The sequence below is a fragment of the Balearica regulorum genome, chromosome 5 (assembly GCF_011004875.1).
Source record: "Balearica regulorum gibbericeps isolate bBalReg1 chromosome 5, bBalReg1.pri, whole genome shotgun sequence".
Classification (NCBI taxonomy): Eukaryota; Metazoa; Chordata; class Aves; order Gruiformes; family Gruidae; genus Balearica; species Balearica regulorum.
Window position 1 is genome coordinate 9,525,722 of NC_046188.1, and position 25,004 is coordinate 9,550,725.

General features: G+C 44.7%; 1 protein-coding gene across 1 annotated transcript in view; it reads left to right on the plus strand.

Annotated features, from left to right (window-relative positions):
• Positions 1–10,256: 10,256 nt before the first annotated feature.
• The window catches only part of JAG2 (jagged canonical Notch ligand 2), a 70,131-nt gene continuing 55,383 nt past the window's right edge, over positions 10,257–25,004 (plus strand). Inside the window, exons 1-2 of the mRNA XM_075753392.1 lie at positions 10,257–10,589; positions 10,885–11,208. Of these exons, the coding sequence (XP_075609507.1) occupies positions 10,257–10,589; positions 10,885–11,208 (657 nt within the window). The remainder of the gene's footprint in view (positions 10,590–10,884; positions 11,209–25,004) is intronic.

Below are 25,004 nucleotides of genomic sequence, written 5' to 3' on the forward strand. Positions count from 1 at the left end.
AATTCTCCGTGAATAAGAGGTGGTGGAGCCTGCTGAAAGCGGTGCAGCCTGTTTCACTACCTGCTTCATGGCGGCTTTGTGTGCTAAGCAGGTGCAGAACTGGCTATCAGTGAGCGAAGCGAAGCACGCGCTTGGAGCCTTGCTTGTTTGTGGCTTTGAGAATTTATAAAGCAATAGTGAACAACGTGTGAATACGCTGCTGTGTGAATATGCTAGGGATCATCATGGCCAGGAACAAATACGCAGGCTGGAAAAAATCTTAACCTGCAAATTATGTGGAGTATAGTGCACCAAATCCTCTACGCCCCACAACCTTTTTTTTCCCCATGCTTTCAGCCTCTGCAAAGCTAAGGTGCAGGTTGCGTCCTATTCATTAGGGCTGGAGTAATGACTTACAATAGGTCCTGAAATTGCTACCCTTGCTGGCTAGGGCAAAGAAAGCAGCATGAATCTTTATATGCAAGAAAGACTAATAATCTCTCTCCCTTCTCCCTTCCTCTAAAATCCTCCCTCAGCCCTCCTCTCCCGGAACAAACACACTTTTAAAAAGGCTTTTAAATAATCTCATGTTCCTTAACAAAATTACAGCAGCAGTTTCCTCCTTTAATAGCACTCTTCTTCTTAGTAATCTTGTTTTAGCTGCAGTTTGTGATGGGAGAGAGCTGGTAGATGAATCATCTGTTGCCCCTCTTGGTTATTTTGCCTGGCTTCAGGAAGAAGGAATTCTGTTTCAGAGCAAGGTCTCTTATTCATAAGAGGAAGCTCTCATTTATGTCTGCTTTTAACTAGGAGTGATAAAAATTTTATTTGAATGGTTAATCAGGGCATAAACAGATGAATTGTGAATGTGACTCTGATCCAGCACAATGGATGGCATGGTCCTGGCTCTGAGTCACTTATCTGAAATGAATTGAGCTGTCTTCTGCAAGCTAGAGGTCTGCTCCCGCACTTTGCCTTCTTACAGAAAGCACTGGAAGGCAGCGGCTGAAAGACTGACCGAGATTCGAGTGTTAACAGAGACAGGGGGCACAAGTATTTTAGTTCAAGAGCTCTGCTGTGGATAATCACTTCTCTGACAACCTCAGCTATGCATAAGCCCAAAGACAGAATTTTTTAGAAAGAGATCTGAGTTTATTTATCCAAATATAAGGGCTGGAGGTGCCAGTCAGGGAGAATAAAGATTGCATGAATATGCACATCGGATCAAATTATGCATCAAGCAGTGATGCAAATAAACGCATTAGAAACTGGAAAAAATCTATAGGAATGTCATAGTTATTGTTTTGGGTTTTTTGGTGTTTTTAAAAAAAGAAAATTGGTGTCACTGCGTAAGTACATTACTGGGCCTTTGCACTGGAAGAGCTCAGATGTATCTCCACTGCAGAAGGCTGCACTGGCATGGTGCTCAAACTGGGACATCACCAGTGTGGTGTTCAGCAATGCCACATACAAATCTACATTTCCTTAGGTCTGACTACTTTACTTTCAAGCACATTGTGTTACAGTGGTCCCTACATGGCAGAAGACCCTAATAAAAAGCAATCCTTCCTCCTCCAGTGTTGGGTAGGTTTTCCAGGTGACCAGAAATAGTGGACAGTATCAGCTGAGCATGCTGCTGTGCAAGAGCCTAATATCAGTGAGGAATGTATGAACCCTACTCCACTAATGGTGAGTAGGATGCTTTCAAACAAAGAAGATGGATTAATAGCTTTAAACACCTCATATTTTTTCTTCCATCATCTACCATACTCTCTACCTTACATTTAAGTTTAACAAGCTGTGAGCTGGTCAAGGCCAACCACATTGTTAATGCGGTGAAAGGAATGTCATTGTATAAAGAGAAACGTACCATTATCATAGAATGGTTTGGGTTGGAAGGGACCTCAAAAACCATCTAGTTCCAACCCTCCCTGCCATGGGCAGGGACACCCTCCACTAGACCACGTTGCCCAAAGCCCAATCAAACCTGGCCTTGAACACTTCCAGGGAGGGGGCATCACAGCTTCTCTGGGCAACCTGTTCCAGTGCCTCACCACCCTCACAGGAAAGAATTTCCGTCTAACATCTAATCTAGATCTACCCTCTTTTAGCTTAAATCCATTACCCCTTGTCCTATCACTCCATGCCCTTGTAAACGGTCCCTCCCCATCTTTCCTGTAGGCCCCTTTAGGTACTGGAAGGCCGCAATTAGGTCTCCCCGGGACCTTCTCTTCTCCAGGCTGAACAATCCCAACTCTCTCAGCCTGTCTTCATAGGAGACATATCTATGTACATACATCTATCTATATTTATCTTATATCTATGTACGTACATCTGATACCTCAATACGTTGCACCTTAACAATTCATCATATAGATACATGTCTGCTTTCCTCCCTACTCATTGCATATGCCCCTTCCACAGACATGGATATTTTATTGCATTTTCCTGAATTCTGCCATCTTCTCTTGGTAGGACAACAGCAACTCCTGGTCAACAGCAGCTCCTGCTCTGCCAAGTGGTCCAGATGCAGGAGAGGGATGTCACGCCTCCCTCCTCTGACAGCAGATTATCCAAGATGTCAGTGGCTTAGTCAGAATCTAGATTGGGTTTCAAGTAGATAAAGCATCTTGGATATTTTCCCTATGAATTTTCCATGGGAATTAGTGTCCTGATTCGTTGGCAGTTGGCTAGAATCAATGCATCCAGAGTGGGTTTTCTTAGCATTGGTCAGACAAGTTCATGTATGAAAGGAGGAAGGGAAAATTCCTTCCATGAATAAAACACTAGCTGTTTTGGTCACAAGTGGCATCAGTTACTTGTAAGTTTTCCTGGAAATGAATGCATGGATGTGCAGGTGGTATCACCAGGAAGGTTTAGGTTCTGACTTGCTTGAAACTGGATGGATGTTCCAAGAAAAAGAACTGGTGATCAGAGCTAACATTCAACTCACAAAGCAGGAAGAGCATCTTTGTGCCCTGACCTGCTGAATTAATGCAACTAGGATCCTCAAGGACTGGCTTCAAAAGTGAACAGGTAAATACAAGCATCAAGTACTTGGGCAGAGGTGTATAAACCAGGGGAAATACCATTACTCATAACAAAATCATTGGAGGGATGCAGAAGAGGATAATGGATCACCTGATGAAGTAATGCAAACAGCAGAAGGAATAAATAAGAAGAGATTGAAACCTCAATACATAATCAAAATGAGAACTGAATTTGCCTCTAACCAAAGAGAAAGAACTGCTTATAACATGCAAGAGGAATGCAGCTGGGGTGAGAATGACCATGAAACAACAGAGTTCACAAGTCATAGGAAAGGAAGGAAGGAGAACAGCAAAATAAATACAATGGACTTCCAGAAACCATATTTCAAAAACCTCATAGAACTGATAATCATGAGAAACAGGTCTCAGAGAAAAAAGAATTCAGGAAAGTTAGCAGCACCTTAAAGAAACAATGGTAAGGACATCAATTCAAACAATCCCAGCAGAGAAGGGAAAGCAACTGTGGTTTGCTTAAATCATAACAGGTGATTTGCTTAAATCATAACCACTTCATTGACCTCTAATGCAAGAAAGTGCATCCAGAAAAGGGAAGAGAGATTCGCTTGCATGTGAATTTAAATACATAGGCTGAAGATGTAGGGACCAAACCAAAAAAGTCAAGATGTAAAAAGAAATACAACCAACAGGATCAACAGGATATTAAGAGAACATAAAATACATTAGCAGGGACACGAAGACCACGGAAGAACTACCCAACAGGGAAGGAAAGCTAGTAATGCGTGACGTGAAGACTGTGGAAGTACTTGCCTTTTTTTACTTCAGCTTTGAGTAAAAAGCCCACTCGCACACAATTAGTGCCATGGATAAGAGAGAAGGAACTCAGTCTAGAAGGAAGAAAGAATAAGTGAAGAATACTTAGCTAGATTAAATATTGTGTGCTTAGACTGCTTGTTAAAGCAATCTCATGGCTGTTAGCAGCTCTCTCAGACCCCACAGAGAACACGCAAGGTGTCAGAAGACTGGAACAAAGAAAGAAATGTTCTATAAACATCTAGAAAATAACAAAGAAGTAACAGCTAACACAAATTTGTTAAATCATCCAGATATTTTTCCTATTGCTGGGGCAGCGGGACACTCAAGAACTAATAGATGCAACAAACCTGTCCCTTTATTAGGGATTTTGACACTTGTGTCACATTCTCATAACTAGAAAACAAAATCTAAAGCTCCAAGGGTAAAAAGCTGCTCCAGTGGAGGGAAAACCAAACTGAAATCAACAATATCGTGCTGTTGCAAAAAAACCCCAAACAACCCAACAACATTAAAGCAAGCATCATGTTTGTTCACATAGCAAGGAGTGACTTCGGCCTGCTCTGCAATGTATTCCTCCTACTTCATCCAGTGCTGCTAAGATCTCACTGGAACTCTGTGTCCAGTTCAGGGCACTGGATTTTAAGAAAATTGAGGAACAACAGCAGAGAGACTACAGTAGGACCACAAGAATGATCAAGGACTTGAAAATATGCTCTATGACCATATAAGACCAGAAAAATACTTTTTTTTTTTTTTTCATTGTAAAGCAGAGACGACAGAGGGAGGCACAACCATAGTCTTCAAATACATAAAGGTAGCAGCAGAGAGGAGGGGAATATGCTGTGCTCTACATCTGTTGCAAATAGGTCAAGAAGTGGTATCAAAGCACAGCAATACAGTAGCACACATTTTCTGATGGTTAACCACTAGAACAGATTATCACAACTATGAAATTTCTATCTGGGGTTGTTTTTAAGAAGAGGTTGCATACCCATCTGTTATGCAAGAAGCAGGAACCATTTGTCCTTCCTTGTGAAATGGGAGAAACTAGATAATCTCTGGATATCCCTCTTGACCTTATTTTCTGTGATTCATGTACCAGGAAAGTCACAGGTAGAGGTTTCTTTGAGGATGACTGCAATGTACCTGAAGAGCAACAGCCAGCTGTGGATAGCGGATATAGCATGGCTCAGTCAGTTTTGAAAAGGCTTCTCAGATAGATTCTCTTCTGAAAATTCACAAAGAAGAAAAGCCTTCAAAGGGAGTGGATTGAGTCTTAGAAGTCAGATCAGCTGAGCTGGTTTTCTAATTTTTTTTCCCCCAAGTGACCAGTTAACACCTCCACCCTCACCCCAAGTGTTAACATTTTAGGCAGGGCATTGAAACATGGGCAGTGATCAGCTGAGAGGAACTCTCAAAGACTGTTTTCAGTAGATAACCTTCATTTTTTTAATATTGCTGGGCTTTATACCAAGCTGTATGAACCGAGACCAACTGACTTCTCAGGCCAGACTCAGCTTATGCTTCTGCCGGCAGAAGCCAGGCCCCAAAAGCAGAAAGCATGCTAGGCAGCAAAGTTGAAACACTACAAAACCACCTTCTGCTCTGGAGCTCACAGAGACCAGCACCACCCCAGAGCTGGGAACCCACTGAAATAGGAAAGGATGGTGCCAAGATCTCAGCTCCTTTCCTGGTACAGCTTCCATCAAGCATAACTTTACTTTCCTAGTAGCAGTCAGGAAGGAAGATAGATATAAGCACTACCTTATGCCATCTCCACTTGGTCTTCTCTTGGGCTGTACTAGCAGCTCAATCCTAACTAAGAGAAACCACCCCCAGGTCTTATACTGGAAGATATTTAAAAACAACATCCTTGCAGTGCAAGTCTACTTTGCTTCCATGAAGAGCACGCATATGCATGTATACACTCGTTAAAGACGTTACATGAGCCATAGAAATCCAACAGAACTCTCCAGTCAAAGTCAAGGGAGAAGACATGTCTTTATCCTGCCAAATCCACAGCAAAGCTTGAGCTAAGTTCTACAAAGAAGAGAGAAAGAAAAATCCTTCTCCTCTGGTTACTCTCTAGCTCTCTTCCTGAGCAGTCTTCTCCATTCATACTATTAGCCCCAGCCCACAAGGCTTCTCATGGAGGAGGAAGGAGAGAAATTAATTCTTCACAGCTGGTTCCATCCTGCAAAGCCTTGCTCTCAGTACAGGCAGCTGTAGTCTTTCTGGCCAGAAAGGGAGGGTTAACTCCTACCCTGCCAAGTTTCAGATGGACAACATCCAAAATGATCTTCTTGCCTTTAACTTTCCCAAGCGGATGCATTCTGGCCTGGGTAAATGAGATATATGTCCATATCCATGTCCACATGCATACTGACAAATGACATCCCTATGCCTCTGCTGTCTCTAAGGCAAGTGGATAAACCCTGCCCCTTCCTAGCTGCTATGATCCTCCGGGGATAGTTTATGCAAATGATTTAATAAGCACAGTTGCAAAGGATTTGCATACAGGCATAAACTTAGCACAAGCGTGCAGCCAGAGCACAAAGGCAAAAATCCTGGCCTAGAGGGATGGGAAGGAGGAGGTGCGGGATGCCGGCACTCCACCCTGCCTGAGACTGGCGGTGAGCTCGTCCCACCCCTGCCAGAGGGACCGATGTTCTCCAGTCATGTCCCTTGTGCAGGATGAGTAACTGCTGACTGCAAGCTCAAACCCTGGTTAAAGTCAAGCATGAGCTTCCTCAGCCCTATTTCCACTCCTTTCTCATGCACAGCCCCCATTGCTACTGTCAGCAGGGGTTGCCAGCGAAAGGAGAAGGAGCAGCAACTGGAGGAAGCGAGAGAGCAGCCATGGGAGGATATTTATGGGTTTTTTTATCTGGATCTTGATAGCCCTTGTTTCAGTGGAGTGGGAGTGAAAGGAAGGCTCCTTGGAACTTGTACTCAGCGTGGGGAAGTCTGTATCGACTTCCCCTGAGCAGCAGGCAGGTGCCTACCTGCACGGGACGGCACAGACGGCCCCGCGACTCAGCGCAAAGGCACAGGGACCCTTCTCCAGGGAAGGCGAGGGGAGGATGGGCCCCGCAGGGCGAAAGGAAAGGTCCAGGCCTCGCCCACTGAGGAAGGGACGGCTGCTGGTGCAGGGCGCAGGCAGATGCAGGAGGGCCAGGAAAGACGGGGGGTTGGGTGACAGCAGGCTGGGCTGCAGGTGTGGGTGTAAGAGGAGACATGTTACACTTGGCAGCCAGGGCCTCGAGCGGCCATGGAGAGCACAGCTGATTGGGAATGAGTTATGGAGCCGGTCGCCTCCAGCATGCTTGCTCAGAGCAGGGAGAGCCTGATCCTGCGAGCTGTCCTGCGGCAGGGGTCCGGAGCTTGTGAAATGCTGGAGCAAGACGGGGGCAAATCCTGCCACCGCACTCCTGGATGTAGAAGAGTTCGCTGGCTTGTTGGAAGTGTCCAAGGCAGCCCAAGGGATGCTTTACATCTTGTCTAACTTTATCTCCCCCAAAACACTAGTGGGAGGCAGGTCCCGTGGTAAGGCAGGGACCACATGGGAGGCTGGACTGTCCCCCTTCAGGGCTGGTCACACAGGGATGGTCTAACATGGGTTGTCCAAGCTGGGGCTCCTCTTAGTCTTGCTCAGCATTCACTTCCAGATCTGGCCACTGGATTTTTTTAAAACCTCAAAGTTCATATGTTAAGAAATATTTTTTGCCTTATTTCCTGAAAACTGTTCCTACCTGTGCATAGCTATAATGAAACAATTTTGCGTACCTGCAGAAGAAAAGAGTGAATGTCCATGGCACTTGAGAAATAATAATAACCACAGCGAGAGAACTAAGGACTTCAGGCTGAAAATGGGGCTGCAGCACCAAGAAGAATAAAATGAAGATTTCCCTGAGCAGAGAGAATGCCTGGAAATAGCTGCACCTCCCCTCTCTGCTCCTGTGAAGTCAGGTTACAGCGAGAAAAGGCATTTTTTAATGGCACCAGAGTTTTCGAGTACTGTAGAATATTTACAAAGGCAAAACCAAAGTACAAAAAGAGCATGCAGCACGCTCAAGGTAACAAAGAAATTCTGTGATACAGCAGGTAACCGAGCTTGGCTCGGTAGAGACAGCATATGCTGTAACTACTGGATCATCTTTCTTTTGTATTACATTTGCTTAGCTTGGTGATAAAAATATATGTCTTCCTCCACAGGCATATTGACCGCATAATGCTGAATGTAGATTATGAGGGTTTATGTTTGTTTATGATGATACATGCAAACAAAATACCTGTCTTGCAAAAAATTTTGGCTGCCATCCACTGCAAAATAATTGTTAGGCAGAAAGCTAGTCTAAGAAACTCCTTTCCTTCAGCCACCAGAAAAATTAAAAACTGAAGAGCATTTGCCTGTCTTTCAGGAAGCCAGCAAGCAGCACAGCTGGGCAAGGGTAAGGGCCCAGCAAAGTTTCTGATTAGCAAAATGTAGTGGCTTTAAAATAACACCTCAAACCAAGGTCCTGGCCCTCCCTCACCCCCCCCCCCCCCCGCTTTCCCTTCACCGCCTTCTAAAGGCAGTTATACCAGAGGTTATCTTAACCAAAAAAATGCTTGAATGCAAGTTATGTTGGGAGGCACACTTTCAAAGAGAGGACACATAAAATAATTAAAAGCGATATTCACCGCTCCACTTCAGAGAGCTCTTGTTTGAGCTCAGGAGGGATGAGAGGGAAAGTAGGGGATGCTTCCTGGAGAGCAAGTAAGGTGAATCAGGACAGCAGAGGGGTAGGCTCAGGACAGCGGGGAGGTAGGAAACCGGAGCAGATTGTGGCGAGTGGGAGACGTGGCTGGGGAAGAGAAGCAGGTCTGTAGGTGGGGAAGCAGGAAGGCAAGGGGAGCGGGGCGGACAAGAGGATTTTGGAGAGCGGCTAGCCAGCTGGCACACATATAGCAGCTGCTGCTGTGTCAGCCTAGGAGAGTAGCTGCAGCTGCACGCTGGCCATGAATAGCAGAGGAGCAGCATGCCGGCTGGCTGCTGGAGGGATAGGAGGCAGCCGGGGCACTGAAAAGGCAGGGGGAGGCTCTGTGAAAGGTTTTCTGCGCAGGGGAACGTGACAGCCCTTTGATTTCTGAGCTGTTTGTTCTCCAATTGTCCACTCCGGTGGATGATCAGTGCTAAAGAGTTAAAATGAGGAGAGGGGGGAGGGAGAGAAACAGAAGGAAAACTTAGGTCCTGAACTCGGATCTGGGCTTTGATAGCGTATCCGTAGCATGCAGTTGTCTGGATGTATAGCTTTCATAGTTGTCAGCAGGGATCAAAATCACAGGGTGCTTAAACTAAGGGAGAAATCTCTGCTCAGTTACTCTCATAGTTGCTTGAGCCACCACTGGAGGAGGACATGATCCCACCACTTGAGGCTCTGTGTACCACGCATGTCACTGAGACCACTCTATAAGCAATCCTGTGTGAACCCTACATGGCTGTGGGTGCGCACACCCTTTGTGCTTATATATGAGTGCGGGTGCACACATCCCATGTGCTCCTCCACAGCTGTGCGTTCATGCATCCCACACAATCCTCTGGGGCCGTGGGTGCTCCCACCGTGTTTTGTACAGCCACGGGTGCACCCACCACATACACTCCTCCACAGCTGTGGGTGCATGCACCATGCAGGCTCTTCCACACCTGTGGATGATCCCACCCTCTGTTCTCCACAGCTAGATTTGCATGTACCATGTGTGCTCCTACATGGCTGTGGGCACTCCCAACCAGTGCAATCCTCCAGGACTGTAAGTGCATACATGATGTGTATTCCTCCACAGCTGTGGGCAATTCCACCCTGTGCACTCCTCCACAGCTGTGGGTGCATAAACTATGCATGCTCCTACATTGCTGGGGTGCTCCCACCCCAGGTACTTCTTGAGTGTGTACTTGCACCACATGTGCTCTTTCATCCTTGTATGTGCACACATCCTGTGCAGTGCTACATGTGCTCCTCCATTGCCAGAGGTGCATCCACCCTATGCACTCCTCCACAGCCACGGGTGCACATATCCCACGGTTGTTCCTCCAACACTGTGGGTGCACACACCCTGCACGCTCCTCCATGGCAGCATATGCGCACACCCCACCCACTAACATGCGAGTGTGGGCACATGTATCCCAAGTGCTCCTCTGCGGCAGTGGGTGCTCCCAGCCTGTGCAGGTGCACGCACCCCACTCCTGCTCCCCCACCACCTGGAGAGCCAGCAGACCCCCTGCTGCCGGCGGGGCAGGGTACAGCGAGGCAGCGCAAGACAAGGCAGGGCAAAGCAAGGCAGGGCAGGGCGGGGGCCGCCGCCGCCGCCCGCCGCCCTTTAAGAGCCGCGGCGGGAGCAGCGCTGGCCCCACCCGCCGGCCGCGGGGCCGGGCCGTCCCCCTCATTAATATGAAGGCGGCGGCAGCGGCGGCGAATGGGTAATGAAGCTGTCACTCCGGCACCTACTTGTTGGGTGTCCGCGGAGCCGAGGCGCACAGAGGGCGAGCGGAGCCCGCGGGAGGGGAGCGGCGGCGGAGCGCTCCGGGCGGCCCCGCCGACAGCCCATGCCCTGCGCCCCCCGGCGCGCTGCGGGCGGCTCCCCCGCCGCCCATGCCGCGAGCGGCCGCCGGTCCGTGGCCGGTGGGCTCGGCGGGCTCCTCTGAGGCGGCCGCGCGGAGCAGCAGGCATGCGGGGTGCCGGCCGGCGGAGCCGGGTCCCCCGCGCCGCCGCGCTCGGCCTGGCGCTGCTCCTCGCCTCCTGCGTGCAGGTAGGGGGGCGCGGGGGGCTCCGTGCCCGGCCGCGGGGCGCTGCCGGCGGCCCGTCTCCCTTACCCCTTCTCCCTTCTCTCCGCTCCTTTTCCACCTTGCGCGTATCTTATCTACGTATTTAATGGTTGTTTTTTATATATATATATGCGTATGCCACCGCGGCGGGGTTAAGCCCGCAGCCGGCGAAAGTTGGAGGGGGGAACCGCGGGGTGCCTCGCCGCAGCCCCGCGCTCCCTGCGCTGCCCCCGGCTGCGGTAGTAACGAGGCTGTCTCCTCTTTGATTTTTATTTTTAGGTGTCCCGGTCCACAGGCTATTTCGAGCTGCAGCTTAACTCGGTGCGGAATGTAAACGGCGAGTTGTTCAATGGGGAATGCTGCGATGGCATGAAAAGCCCCCAGAACCAGGGCTGTACCCGGGACGAGTGCGACACTTACGTGAAAGTCTGCCTCAAGGAATATCAGGCCAAGATCACTCCGGTCGGACCCTGCAACTACGGATTCGGATCTACCCCCGTTCTCGGTGGAAATATTTTCTATTTGAACAGCAACAAATACTCCCATCAAGGCAGAACCCCCGAGACGGGCAGGATTGTTATTCCCTTTCAGTTTGCGTGGCCGGTAGGTTGATGATCGTGCTGTTGTTATCGCCTTCCCCCCCCCTTTTTTTTTTTGTTCCCCCCCCCCCCTCTCCCGGTTCTGCAGCGCCTGCCCGCTCCCCCGTTAGAAAGCCGGGCGAGCTGCCGGTGCGCTGCCCGGGCGGGGCCGGCCGCCTCCCGGGGCTGCGGGGCACGGCCGGCGGAGCGGGGTGCGGGAGGTGAGCGCAGCCCTCGCCCCGCGGAGGGGCGCGGAGGCCGCGACAGCCTCGCAAGGGGCTGCCGGCGTCGGGGTGCTGGCGGGCGCGGCCCGGGGGTGTCGGTGCCGGGGAGCGGCTGGGGAATGGCTGGCGGCTGCGGACTGACCGCGTGACGGCCTTCCGCACAAGCTGCAGGTGCGGCTCGCGGCGGTTTGTGCGCGAAAAAAAAATTTTAAAAAATAATAATGAAGGCGAGAAACCGCCCCCGAAAAGCGAAGCCCGACGGCAGCACCGCACCCCGGGGCCGCGGAGCCCCCGCCGCTCTGCGCAGTGCGGGGCTGTCCCCGGCAGGGGGCGCCGCCGGGCGGCGCGCGGTGCAGGTGGGGGCGCGCCGCGGGGCGCGTGCCGTGGCTCGCGAAGGGCGCGAGTCTGCCGCCCCTCCTGGGGCGCGGGCGGGGCCGCTCGGCGGCGGCGCGCGCGGCGACCGTTGGGCGCGGGGGCTGGAGGGGCGGGAGCCGCCGCAGGTGGGCGTGAGGGCTCGGGCGGGGGCGGCAGCGGCGGCGGGGCCTCCCGCGTCCCAAGCGCGGCCGAGCACCGCACCTGCGCAGGGGTGAGCGCGGCGCTCTCCGCCGCCCGAGGGGCGAAGCGAGGCGGGAGCTGTTCCGCTCCAGGCGCTCCGGTCGGGAGCCCTCCTCTGATCCCATCAGACGCCGGAGACGTGCCTCGGCTGTGTGGCGGCGGGAGCTGTGGGCGTGTGCGTGCGAGACCCTGGTGCTGCCCTGTCCCTCTCTACCCTCCCCTCAGGATCGCGGGGTGCCTGTGACCCAACCCATTACCTCAGCCCCCGCTCCCCTTGCGCCTCCTGACCGAGGGGGCACATCCGTAGGGGCTGCAGGCCAGCGCCTGTCCCCGTCCTTGAAGGACGGGGTACTTCCTTCTGCTTTTCGGGTGCGCTGCGTGCGGAGAGGGGCCCGGGCTGGGGAGTGGCGGGCGGGAGGAAAGGCCGGGCTTCCTGCCCGGCTGCAGGCAGGTAGGATCCTGTAGGGAATTTCACAGCTGTTGCTCTCGGCCCTTCCAAGTGGGCCACGGGGTGGAAGCTGGCAAGTTGCGAGGCGCTGAGGAATGGGGATGGTGCAATGCCCTAGCTGAGGAGGGAGATGAGTATCGGAAACCCCGGTACCTGCGGATGGCGTTTGGCACATGGTGACTAACAGATGAAATGGCCCTTACTGACCTCTTGAGATACGTAGCTCGCAGGATCTTTGTTACTTTGAAAGCTGCTGAAAGGAACAGTCGGGGGCAAAACTGCTTGCTTGTATTTTATGCTAAAGGAAACCAGTCCACATAAATCTCTTAACTTTCTGGTGCTGCCAGGGGCCTTCCAGCCTGATGCTCATGTACCTCAAATAAAGAACTGGGTGCTATTTGAAGGTAGGGGTTTTGATGGAGTTAGCTTAAAAAAAAAAAAAAAGATAAATTTCTCTTCAGAGGTACTTACATTCTGTTTGCCAAGTTGGGGTGTTTTGATTGCCTTTGGTCCTGTGGCCTGTTGAATGTAGAAAGGTATTAACAGGTATAATCAATACCATAAAAACAGGGTATTTAGAACTCTGTTCTTAAGTTGTAAGATCAAAGGGAAAATTAAGATTCTTTCTCCTCTTTATTGACCATTTAATACAGGCTTGAAATCATAAACTCTTCAGTAGGAGATTTTGGTAACATTAGCACCTCAAATTTTGTTATCTGCACGAGGAAGTAAAGGTAGCTTAACTGACACTTTTATTTTTCTAGTTTCTAGTATTGCTACTTGAAACAAGAGGAGAGTTTGATAATCCTTACAATGCAGGTCCCTAAGCCCAGCCTTCTTTGGTTTTTCTCTGTTGGAATAAGCACATTCCTACCTTGCAGCTGCCGGATATTGTTGTTCTATGCTCATCAAGTCCTAAGAAAGGCTTGTTTGACCTACCTCTTGCAGGTAAATTACTGCAGTGTCTCTAGCATACAATGCCCTGTCTGCTGCTGCTTCTCGTATGCTTGCCTCCAGCATTTTAAAGGATTCGAAGTCTTTGGTCTTTCTTTCCACCGATTTTTTGCAGCTATTGCAAAGCAGCCTGTAATTTATTTAAACAGTGCCACTGCAGTTTAGTGGGTGGCTGACTGATTTTTTGGAAGGTTTACCGAGTACTCTCCCTGCCCACCCTTGCTTCTAAAAATAAACTGTGGAGTAGTTGTACTTTTAAAAACAGTCCCTGTATTGCAGTCCGTGGAGGCACTTACAGAAAGAAGTCCCTCCTGTATGTTGTAGTTACGTTTTTGAACTCTGGATGTTCAGTCTGTTGATGGGGAATGTGGCATCTTTGTCACACCTGTACATGAGCTGTACAGACTCTGCAAGGAGAGGCTTAATTGTAATGCTAGTTTAATGCAAGGGTTTTTTGAAGTAGATTGAGTTCCTGGATTAGGTTTCAACTCCCTGGGGTAATTTCAAAATTATTCTCAAATAATATTCTCTCTCTTTTCAAGTTTGTAAACAAGAATATGGACATAGTCTTTCAATATGATTTTTTTTTTTGCTATGCAACAATAATGAAATTAGTGTTCCTTTATTGAATATGCTGGGAAGGGACAAAACTAAAGAGGATCAGAAAATGTGTCCTTCACTTATGAAACAAATTTGTCTTGGTGCTGGCAGTGAGTGAAGGACTTATTTCAGTAGTTCTAGATTGGATTTTTAAGACTGAGAGAAATCCAACCCTAATGAAAGCCAGCATTGGTATATGTGGACTTCTTACCGAATCTCATCTGAATAACTCCCTCACTTAAGGAGACTAACACATTAGCGTATAAATTGCTTGGGGGAGGTTTCCTTGATGCCTGTTTGGTATTGCAGTGTCCTGAGCTAGCAGTAGCTGTAAGGCAAGTGGTATCTTGAAAGGTGGGAAGTTTTTTGCCTTGGTTTTGTTATACTGATTTTTGTTTTTAATTTTACATGGTAAAATTTTACTCTAGAGAAGAGACACATGACCAAATTTTAAAGATGCGGTAACAGTTCTGTGACTTCTTCTGTTTGATACAGTGTCAGTTATCCAGTTTATTCCTATTTCCTGTCTTTTTAAAATATCATTTATCTGATCTCTGATTTGTAAGAGGAGCTTGGGATATTGCCAAAAAGTTCTTAAAATTGCTACCTTGGGATACATCATCCACAGAAATCTGGCAGTGGGAGAGGCTGAGGAACAGCTAGAACAATACAGCTGTCTTCTTTACCCACCTACCTCACGTTTTTTTTTCTTTGCCTCCTGCTGTAAAACTTGAAGCTTAATGCTTGTTTGAGATTGTTAACAAACAAATGATGCAATTAAAATTTATGAGCAACTTTAAAACAAAAAAGATGGAAGAATTCAAGTAGCTTTGAAGAATCAGTTCTGATCACTTACACAGTTTAAGTTCATTAGTCTTGAGCATTTTGCTTTCTAGCACAAAGCTGTTTGTTCGGACACTGAAGTTTCAGAAATACCTTGCACAGCAATAGTTATCAATAACAGGTTACTGGCAGAATTTTAGATTTGGAGTTAATTGAAGGCTGCTTCTGAGGATGGTATTTTAAAGTTATAGGTGTTCTGCTGGATGGGTTATGTGGAGCCATTTTTCATACTCCTTTGCAAGATGGCATGAAATGGAGTTGTGTGTGTGGTTTTTCCCTCCACCCTGTTCCTTCCCTCAGGGAATTCACAGCTTTCCTGCACCATAAATATTGGTATAGCATCCATTATTTCAGTTAATTAGTCATATAGAGGAACTGTTCTGACTAGTTGTGGATGTTGAAATCATGTATTACAGTATGCATCGTTATCTTCCCTCAGCCCCTCTGTTTTTGAGATTCTAGTGTGACTGCCAGTCAGTGCAGTACACATATCAGTACAGTATACTTGGAACTCTGTAGGTGAACTTCAGAGTTCAGGGCCTTGGAGATAAGTAGCAGAAACCAGTAATTTCACTTCTCTCTCTCCTTCGTGCTTAGCTAGGACTCTGCGTATCCATCTGAAGAAGAGGAGGCAGTAGAGGTTCAGGCAGCCCTCATAACTTGATGGGTATAGAGTTCCTTCCCCACTAGAATGTGGACAACTAATTTATTATTTTTGTAAGCACTGATCTTAAGTTTTTCCTATTTAGAATGTGATTGTAGCACCTCTCTAAACTTCTGAAGTACTGTTAAGTTTCAGGTGGATAAAAGTATGTGAAAGCACATAAATTTAATATCCAGGCTCTGTGTGAGTTTCATCCACGTGCAGTCCACATGTGAATCTCATCCAAATGCCTGGAAGGGTTCAGTATTGATCTAAAACATACACAGGAGCATGAACCACCAAATATGTAAAGCTGTTGAGAGGATAACTTGGCTGCAGCAGTAAATGTTGAATTTCTTAGAAAGCAACCCCTCCCCTGCCAAAACCTGAGCAGGAATACTTGACCTTATAGCTTTTATTACTTAATGGGTACAGTGTTCTGTTTGGCACTTTGAGATGTTGTCTACTTCAGTATAAGATTCTGCATGAAGCTCTCTCAATCCTTCTAATTTGAAAAATGAAAGCGGTTATGCCCTGGAAGGCATCTAGCTATGAAACGTGTTATCTGGGAACCTTGGTGTCTGTAGGGAACTAATAGCCTGGCTATAGGAAATGTTCTTGTCTATTTTGTTTGATGGGTAGATCTACAGTTGGTCTACCTTCTGTCTTAACACAGCCATCACTATTCTTTGATCAGGATCTTGAGGCTTTGTAATGAAAACATCCTGGATTAGATTACTCTCTGCTCCCTGATGAGTAAACATGCATCCTGTCAGCTTGAATGACAACCCATCGTGACAGATATGCTTAAATTAAGCAGGTTAAAGCTAGGCCATTTAGCACTGAAAAAGGTGCTTGTACACAGCTATGTCCAAGGGAACACTATGTATGCTTTAATCATTAAAAAGATCAACATTTCACAAATGAAGCATCCTCAAGTGATATACAGCAAGCTTTACCTCTAAATAATTGTTCTTTGCTTCATTGAAACACCGTTTAAAAAGCGTATGCAAACACACAGTCCCAGGCAAGACCTGAGGGCAGACAATAACAAGTAAGAGCAAGACCTTAAGTCAAAATGTAATATTCAGCTGGTATAGTGATGGGTTATAATGTACATGCATCACATCTTGTTAGCAGGGCAAGTCAGCATGGAAAAATAATATAGTTGATAGCTATATGTTGATGAACTATAGAAATGTTTAATGTCTTGTTTGCCAGCAGCCTAACTTTTTTTTCCCCAGGTGGAAGGCTCTGTTGATAGCATAAAACTTCGTTTTTAATACTTGACCACTTTTTTTCCTGTGTGCCCCTCTGAGCTTGCTGCTTGCTTGCTGACTTTGCATGACTGGCTTGTCAGTAGACTCTAGGACTGCTGTGGTAACTGCCATGCCAAACTGTTTCTTATTTTGACAAAACACCTGCAGTCCTTGTGCTCATAAAGCCTTCCCCTGCCTGTTGCAATTCATGGACAGACATAGTGTGGATCAGAAAACATCGACTCATGTTTCCTCAGTGTTGGGGAATCGTCCGCTTTCACCTGCTTAGTACTGTATTTCCTTTCAAACTTTTTTGATCAGAAATGGAAGGTTGGGGGAATGGTTTATTATATAAATTATATTTCTTTAGTTTCAAGTTGCCCAAATGCAAAGAGTAGCTTGCAGGTTTTGTTATACTCTCCTAAAAGAAGATAATCGGGTGATGTTTTAGAGACTGACTTTAGCAATGCTGGGTAGTGACAACTCCAGTTGATTTCAATAGCAGCTGCAGGTGTCACCTCTAAAAATGAATCAATGCCTTAATGGTGAGCACTTCAGAACCACTCTTTGAAAAAGGGATTTATTATTGGCATGCTGTGTGTGCCAGCAACTATTTGCAGCTTGCCCAGAATAGAAAGTCTAAAGACTTAAGTTTCATGTAACTATAGAAAAATCTGTCTTCTAATTTTAAGCAGATATGTTCTTTGCATTCTTAATCTTTCATACATTGATGTCACTAAATCTAGAATTTTGTATGTCTTTGAAATAAATACGCCTCAGAGGACAGTATTCTGCTAACTATTTAAGCTTTTATACCTTAAAGTTCTGGGGGGTTTTTGAATGTCAGAGAGATGGTCAGATAGTAAATAACACTTCTATTTATACTTCTTGAATGCTTCCTTAAATAAACACTTGCTTATTTATTAGAAACACTGAGGCTGAATTCAAAACTTGCAGACCAATAACTTCACCTCCCAGACACTGAGTGGTATGTTTAGACACCTCTTGTCAACTTTCTAATCTTTATTCCAGAAGGTACTCCAGCCAGCCTATCAGTGAAATGCTACACTCTTAGCCACACAGCTGGTGCAGGCATTAAGTCTTTGACTGTAGATGGAATAGGTATTAAAGTAGTCAGGATTAATCTTACATTAGAGGATGTGAGCTGGAGAAGAGGGCGAGGTAGAAACAGAATGTTCAATTCACCACAGCGTGATGGAGGCTTTGTAGCGCTGTCTTTGGGCTGTTTGAAGATGTTTCAAACACTGTTTGCTCAAAAAAAAAAAAAGTGTGCGTATGAACTGTCTGCTATGACTACTTGTAGCTTTAATCTTAAACAATCAGCTTTATCTTTAACATGGTTGGGGTAAAACCATAATTGGTTGTGTTTATATCAGACTTGTGATGTTTGACCTAATTGGGCTGTGTTCCCACAGTATTGTAGACTTTCTGAGTGATCCTGTGAAGTTCAAGGAAATCTGTTGATGTTGAGTAGCTTTGTGTTGTAAAAGGTACCTTCTATGTTTGATGCTACTGCTTGTATTCCTTGTGCAAGCCCAGCTCACTTTGAGTTAGAGTTCACTGTCAGCACAAAAGCTGCAGAAAAATAAGTTTCTGTCTAACAATAAATGATGTGAAACTACAGTTTCTGGATGTAAAAAATGCCCAAAAAGGTTTAGTGCATTTTAAGCTATTTGCCATTAATCAATTGCCACAAAGTTTTTCTTGTATGAGAAGGATTTTGAGACATGTGCAAGGTAAATGATGATTAATTTTTTTAACTTCAAAAATTACTTGTGTTTGTGTTATCCTTGTGGGCTGGTGGCTGTCTGGCTCCTCTTTTGAGCATCATTATCGAGTGTAGGTAAGATTAATTTCCCTGATCCCTTCTGTGTAGTCTGACTCCTTCACTTTTTTCCTGTAGGTGTTGCTTTGTGCCAGTGTTGGCTCTTAATAGTTTCTAAAGCATGTTCATAGCATGTATTTAAGTTCGTAAAGCAGCTATGATTGCATTGTATGCTTAGTCATCTGCAGAAGCTGTAAATTACTGTGCCTGAAAGTTTCCCTCCCTCCTTTTCTGAAAACAAGGCCAATGTTTTGTCAACTCTGTGTGGGTCCTATTTGTGTTGCTTGCTCTAGTTCAGAGCTTCTCAGCCTACTGAGGAGACTAAAAAGGGAGGGTCACTTTCCTGCTAGCACATCAATTTGCTTTCCCTTGGTGGTATTCAGTTCTAACTGCTAGTAATCCTCTGATCTGGAGGAAGATTGGGAGGAGCAATTTGGAAGGAGAGAGGCTACTTCAAGGAGTGAGGAATAAGGGTATGCTGGCATTGTTTCTGGTTCCTTAATGATCAGCCAGATGCTTACCCAAAGGATAGTTGCTACTGTTCTTGGCAGTGACTCCACCATTTTCTTCCTCTTCAGCACTCTGATATGCCTTTGGGTTTCTTGCTAGAAAGCTGCTCTGGCTTCTGGTTAGTGGATGTCTAAAATTGATTGATCTTTGGCCAGAGATGACCACTGGCAGTACTGTCTGCCATATCCACTTGGCTTTTGAGCTTGCTGTGTGTTCAGCTGTCATGTGAGCAGGAGGTAGACATGTAGCTTGACTGCTTTCCCCTTCCCCCAGGGCTGGGGAATGAACCAGTGTGGATGGCTAAGGCCATCTGTGCTAGGTCATGCTGGGCACCTGCTGAACTTCTGCATCCCATGGGGTGGTGGGACCTTCTTAGAGCTGCTGCCTTCCCCTATACCCCTGGAGACCTGTCAGAAGGGAGAGAGCTGTGTGATGGCCTTGTGTAGATCATCTTGAGTCAGGGAGGAGTGGCCATCCTTGATTTAACCATGAACTTTTGGTGCCTTTGCTTACTGTATAAGGGAAAAATTATAAAAATTAATCTTAAGACTGCTGTCTTAAGTGGAGACTATCATATGTCCATTGATATTATAGATGAGCAATGAAGCTAGACTAGGATTGAATAGATGAGTTTATTTTTCAATTACTCGGATTCCTTTGGCTTTTCTTTTTCTGGTCTGGTGGCCAGAGTTTTGCTGAAAGACACTTGGTTTTAGAAATCCGATGTGTGCACCATAGTAGATGCATTTCAGCATCACCAAAGATTTAAATACCATCCAACTCTGAGATAACTGCTTGCTGTTTCCCTGAAATGTCTTTGCTGCTTTTATATTAAGCATTTTTCTTGCAACTATATTCAGAGAATGCTTTACTGGTATAAAAATCTTGTTAAGAGTTGAGCTATAGCTTATGCTTGTTTATCTAGCTTTATTTCCGAGGTCATTTTCTTAGACTTGTAGTTAGCCTTTATTTTGTATAAAAAGGAGGAAATTTAAAGGTTTACCTTATTAATTGCTGTTTCAGATACTAAAGTGAAAAAAGCATATTTGACATGAAGATCTTCTGATAGCAAGTGCTAAGAGGAACTCTGAGCTGAAACATATAGTAAGCATGGATTTTGTGTGGTTGAAAGGACTGTTTGCTCCTCAATAGCAGTTAGAATGCTACAGTAGATGGAAGGGGCAAGGCATTTCAAGGCTAAATGACAATCTTAGTCTTGATTAGAGCTTGCAGAGGTTGCTAAGAAACAGCCTAATAGTCCTTGAGTAACCAATTATATGCCCCTTGGACAGATGCACAGGTGCTCATTCTCTGAAGTTTTTTTTTTTAAATCTGAGATAAGACTGGAGTATTAGTACATAAACTGCAATCTGTTTACATTCTGCTTCAAACTTGAAAATCCTGATTACATATATATGTCTTGTTCCCAGCAGGATGTGTGCTGGTGTTTTTTGTTTGGTACGTTACTATTTGATTATAATTACACTTAAATTGTTCTTGCAATGCCTCTTCTACTTCCAGATACTCCACTAAGTCTTCGGTCTCTCCTAGGCTTTCTAGTACTCTGAACGTACCACCTTAAGTAACTTTAAATATCTAATGTTCAAATTGGATAAATTTTGCATTTCTGGACTTTCAGTGAGTAGGCAATATTAATATTGATGCAGTATCCTACAGTTGGTAGAAAATGCTAGTTTCAGGTAGAGCTATATTTCCTTATTCTTTCCAAAGTTCTGTACATGCAAATTGTAGTGAAATACTGTATGAGCTGGCAGTTAACCTAAAAGACAAGATTCTTTCATTATTTTTTTCCCTGGATATGTATAATTCTGTTTATAACACTCTAAAGTTGAAATGTCTACCTTGAAACACAATCTACACTTTTAATATTATAGGTCCAGGATTCCAGCTGGAGAACTTAAGTTCTAATTAGGGAGCTTGTTCATACTCAGAATGCTTGACTAACATGTGCTTTAAGCAGTAAGTTGAGAAATATGTAACTAGTTCAATTATTGATCTACTCCAATCAAGATTGAAGTAGAAGTTTTTAGGGTATGCAATTTTTGTACTGTTTACTATTCTTTCTATTGGTTGAGGACAATTTTAATAGCCCTGGTCTGGTAACCTGTGCTGCTGCTTAATAGATTTTTTAATGACAGTTCCTTTCTCTTACACAATGTACAAAAATTTTTTTGTGTGTGCTTTTATCTTTTTACAACAACATGATTTTCCTTATATCACAACGTGGAATTTTTGCTGTAACTGGCTGCATGTAATCAGCAAAGTCTAGAAGTCAGGCCATGTTTACTTGGACTATTAAGAGCAAGTATAGCCATCTGCTGCCCCTCACTAATGACTGGTTTTTGTACACAACAGTGAGCTGATAGCACCTCCTGTGTTGGTTATAAACTGTTGTTATACCATATGTTTATATATAGGCCAAAAATATTTTAGTGTTGTGTTTGACTGACGGAGACCTTTGTAGAACAAAGTATTCTCTCCCATGATTCAATTGCACAGACCAGTGATATCTTCTGTCAGAAAGTAAGGAAGGGAAGGAGCTAGAGAAACTGAAATGTTTAGACTTGCATACACATTAAAGATGTTGGTTGTCAAATATTCAGTGCTCCTGCAGTGCTTTTTGATGTTTGCTGTTAAGCTGTGATAACTTCAGGGTTATATGGCTTGTAGTCACTTCCCATCTCCTCTTGCTCTGTAAGAGGTGATGGGTACAGTGGTTGCTCAAACCTACCTGGTGGCAAATCTTTAGAGGTTAATTTCCAGAATTAAAATCCCTTTTTTCAAACACTGCGTGTCCCAGACTTAAACTGTGAACTGTTAGAATGTAATTGTCACAGGGCTTAGATGGAAGAACAAACTGTTTCATATAAACAGATCTTCTCAAGCTGTTCATATCTACTCCCAGATCATTGCAATGTAAGGTAAACAAAATAAGCTTTAGCTGGCAGGGAAAGATAGTCTTGACTTGTGGCAGCTTGATATCAGTGATAATTTGTTTGTCCCCAAGCCCTTAGGATGGATTTTCAAGATATGGTAGTCTGTGAAACTTCAGCTTGCCAAGGAATCTGGAGAAGACAGAACAGCAGAAGAGTCAGTGGCAAATGAAGTACTAAAGAAACTGAAAAGTATTCACTAGTACACATTCTTGAGTTGCAGGTCCAAAGCTGGACTCATAAAATTAACTTCCAGTTTTTTTTAATGTTAGCTTACTTTACATTGCTTCATTCTGTTCTACATTGATACTTATCCTTATGAGGAAAGCTGTAACGTTGGTATGTACCAGAGAAGTAACTAGGGGTCAACAATGAAATGAACTTTTGAAGATTTGCTGAGATAATCTCCCTACCATAGCTTCTGGCTCCATGTCAATGGGAGGAGATGGGGGTAAAAAAAAGAGAGAAGCACTCTTAGTTCACTTGCTTGGAGTAACTTTACAGGGCAAGTGTCTGCTTTCAAAGGATGCTTCATGGGCTTTGCTACACTTTTTACAAAGCTTTCCTCCCAAAGGTGTGCCAATTCGTGGGTTTTGTCTGATTTGTAATAACATAAAGCTATATCAGATCCCCTCCAGCATACATTAAACTGAAAGATATGATTTGATATTAAAGTTCTGATGCTGCTTTTTTTGGTGGGATTGATCAAATCTTGGTGGTTATATATTCAGATAGGTACCTTGGAATTGTAGGCTATACATATACTGTTGTATGCTCTGTTTATTTGCTGCTGTAAGCAATTCATTTTTAATAATAATAAAATACAACGTAGTGGTTGGTGCTGCAAACCTGTGATAAAGATTTACTGTAGCCACAAAGTACTGTTCAGAAGATTCAGTCCTGCTGCTGGAATATGATACAGGCATTTGTTTCAGGAACATGTTTAGTTGTGAAAAAACTAACTTTATAAACTATGGTGCTACTATGCATATTTAACTAAATGTGCATGTCTGTGTGCAGAATCCATGTTTAATCCTTTGTTCAAGTTCCTTGCGTGTGTGGATCTATATAAAAGAGCTTACACCATCTCTTACAGTGGTAACTCTTAGTTTTCTGCTCAACTTAGTTCTGTAAGTTTATGGAGAACAGCAAGACATAGATACAGCTTTGGTTGTATCTGCAGTGTCCTGGTTCAGAGAGCCAAGGAGGTGGTAAGGGAAGATGAGCAGCTATCTATGAAGTCAAAATAAGGTGTTTTCTTTCTATTTGTTTCTCTGCCAGCTTCTTTAGCGCATGCAGAAATTCAAAACTGAGCTGGTGTTCAGTTCGAGGCTGAAATGAAGGACAACTTAAGTGCGTTTTCCCCTTTTCCTGGATTAATGACACTTCTGTCACTAGCTGTGAGGAGATCTATAATCTCTTTGCTAAGTCTCTTGTGCAAATGTGAAGTTCAAATTGACTGAACTGTTGTGCAACTCATGTAGCAATAACACCTAGACATTTGTGTTCCTTAGAGTGAAAAGTCTGTGATGATACCTGTGCTCAGAGCCAATGCTGTTGGAGAAAAATGATGCATCTTGTTTGGAGCTGTATGAATGTTTGATCAGTCAGCTGATGCCATCACTGTGGGCCAGTGAAGCCTTTGCCTTGCATGTCCTCTTTCAAATGTGACTGCTGCCCGGCTAGCTCTAGAGTTGACTCGGTGTAGGACTGAGAGTGTTGAAGAAGACTTAGAAAAACAGTGCCCTAATATCTGTGCTCCCTTAGGAACAGAAGTTGAATATGGGCCTCTCTTCTTCCTAGGGCAAGACATCTAGGCTCATTAGTTTGAATTGATTTTGTGGGCATTTCCTTTTTCAAAAGCAAAGGGAAAGACTGTAGTGCTATCAACAGCTAACATTATTTAAAAGAGTTAAGATTAAAACACTATGCTTTCTTCCTGGGAAATTTGCATACATAGAACTTGGGGGCATATCTTTTTTCCCTATATTTGCCTACCTTCTTAGTATGCATATTTCCAATACAAAAGAGTGCATGCAGGTGTTCTGTGTTTAGAACAATAATTAAAGTATGTTATTACATAGTTAGTTTAATTCCCTCTTGACTTTAAGTTGAAATTATAATGATGCATGTCTTGAAGTGCCCTGAGGACACTAATATCCATGCCACTTTGAGTGTGGAGGGGAAGGGAAGAGCAGTATTAATTACTAGTTCATCTTTGAATTCTAAATATTAGCATAAAACAAGTCTTGCTCTAACCATTAATGGGTCTTCATGGTTGTTACATACAGTTCAAAAGAGACAATCTAGCTACATTTTCATTAATGCAACAAGAAAGTGTACATATAACGGGCTTAATTTATCTTGGACTTCTTCCAAAACTTTAGGAAAGGAGTAGGACGTGAATACTTGGTTAATATCAAGTTTGTCTGAAACAGTTCAAAGGTGGTGGCAAAGCTGAAAGCTTTGGCTTAAATCTAATAAAATGATGTTAAGGTGGTACCCAGCTGTCTGCATGGTATTGTACTTGTCTCTATCTAAAAGGTTTTTTTTTCTCTGTTCACTAATTTCATCAATACTTTCTTCTGTTCTTTGCTATTGAATTAACTCAGTGGATTTCTGCAAACTGCTAGTGCCAGCTTCAGCTGTGGTGGAAAGGTCTGTATCTTAATAGTTGTGAAGTCATGAAAGTATCTAAGATGTAAATAGCTTGTTTAGTTTCTTTTATGTAATGATCAGGCAAAATGTCTATTGAAACAATTGTGTGACCCTCTGTCTAAAACAGTGTTTTCTGTTTTCTAAAACAAGTTTTCTGACTTGTCTACTAAAATCAGATACTGGCAGAGAAACATCTTCTGGAATTACTATTCTTTTCTCTTGCATATAATTTATGAGTTAATCTCAATTCTTAATTTCAGTTAAAAATCAGCACCCTGTGTTGTCCCTAAATAGGATGGAAAGGGGAAGGCTCTTGAGGTTCTAGCA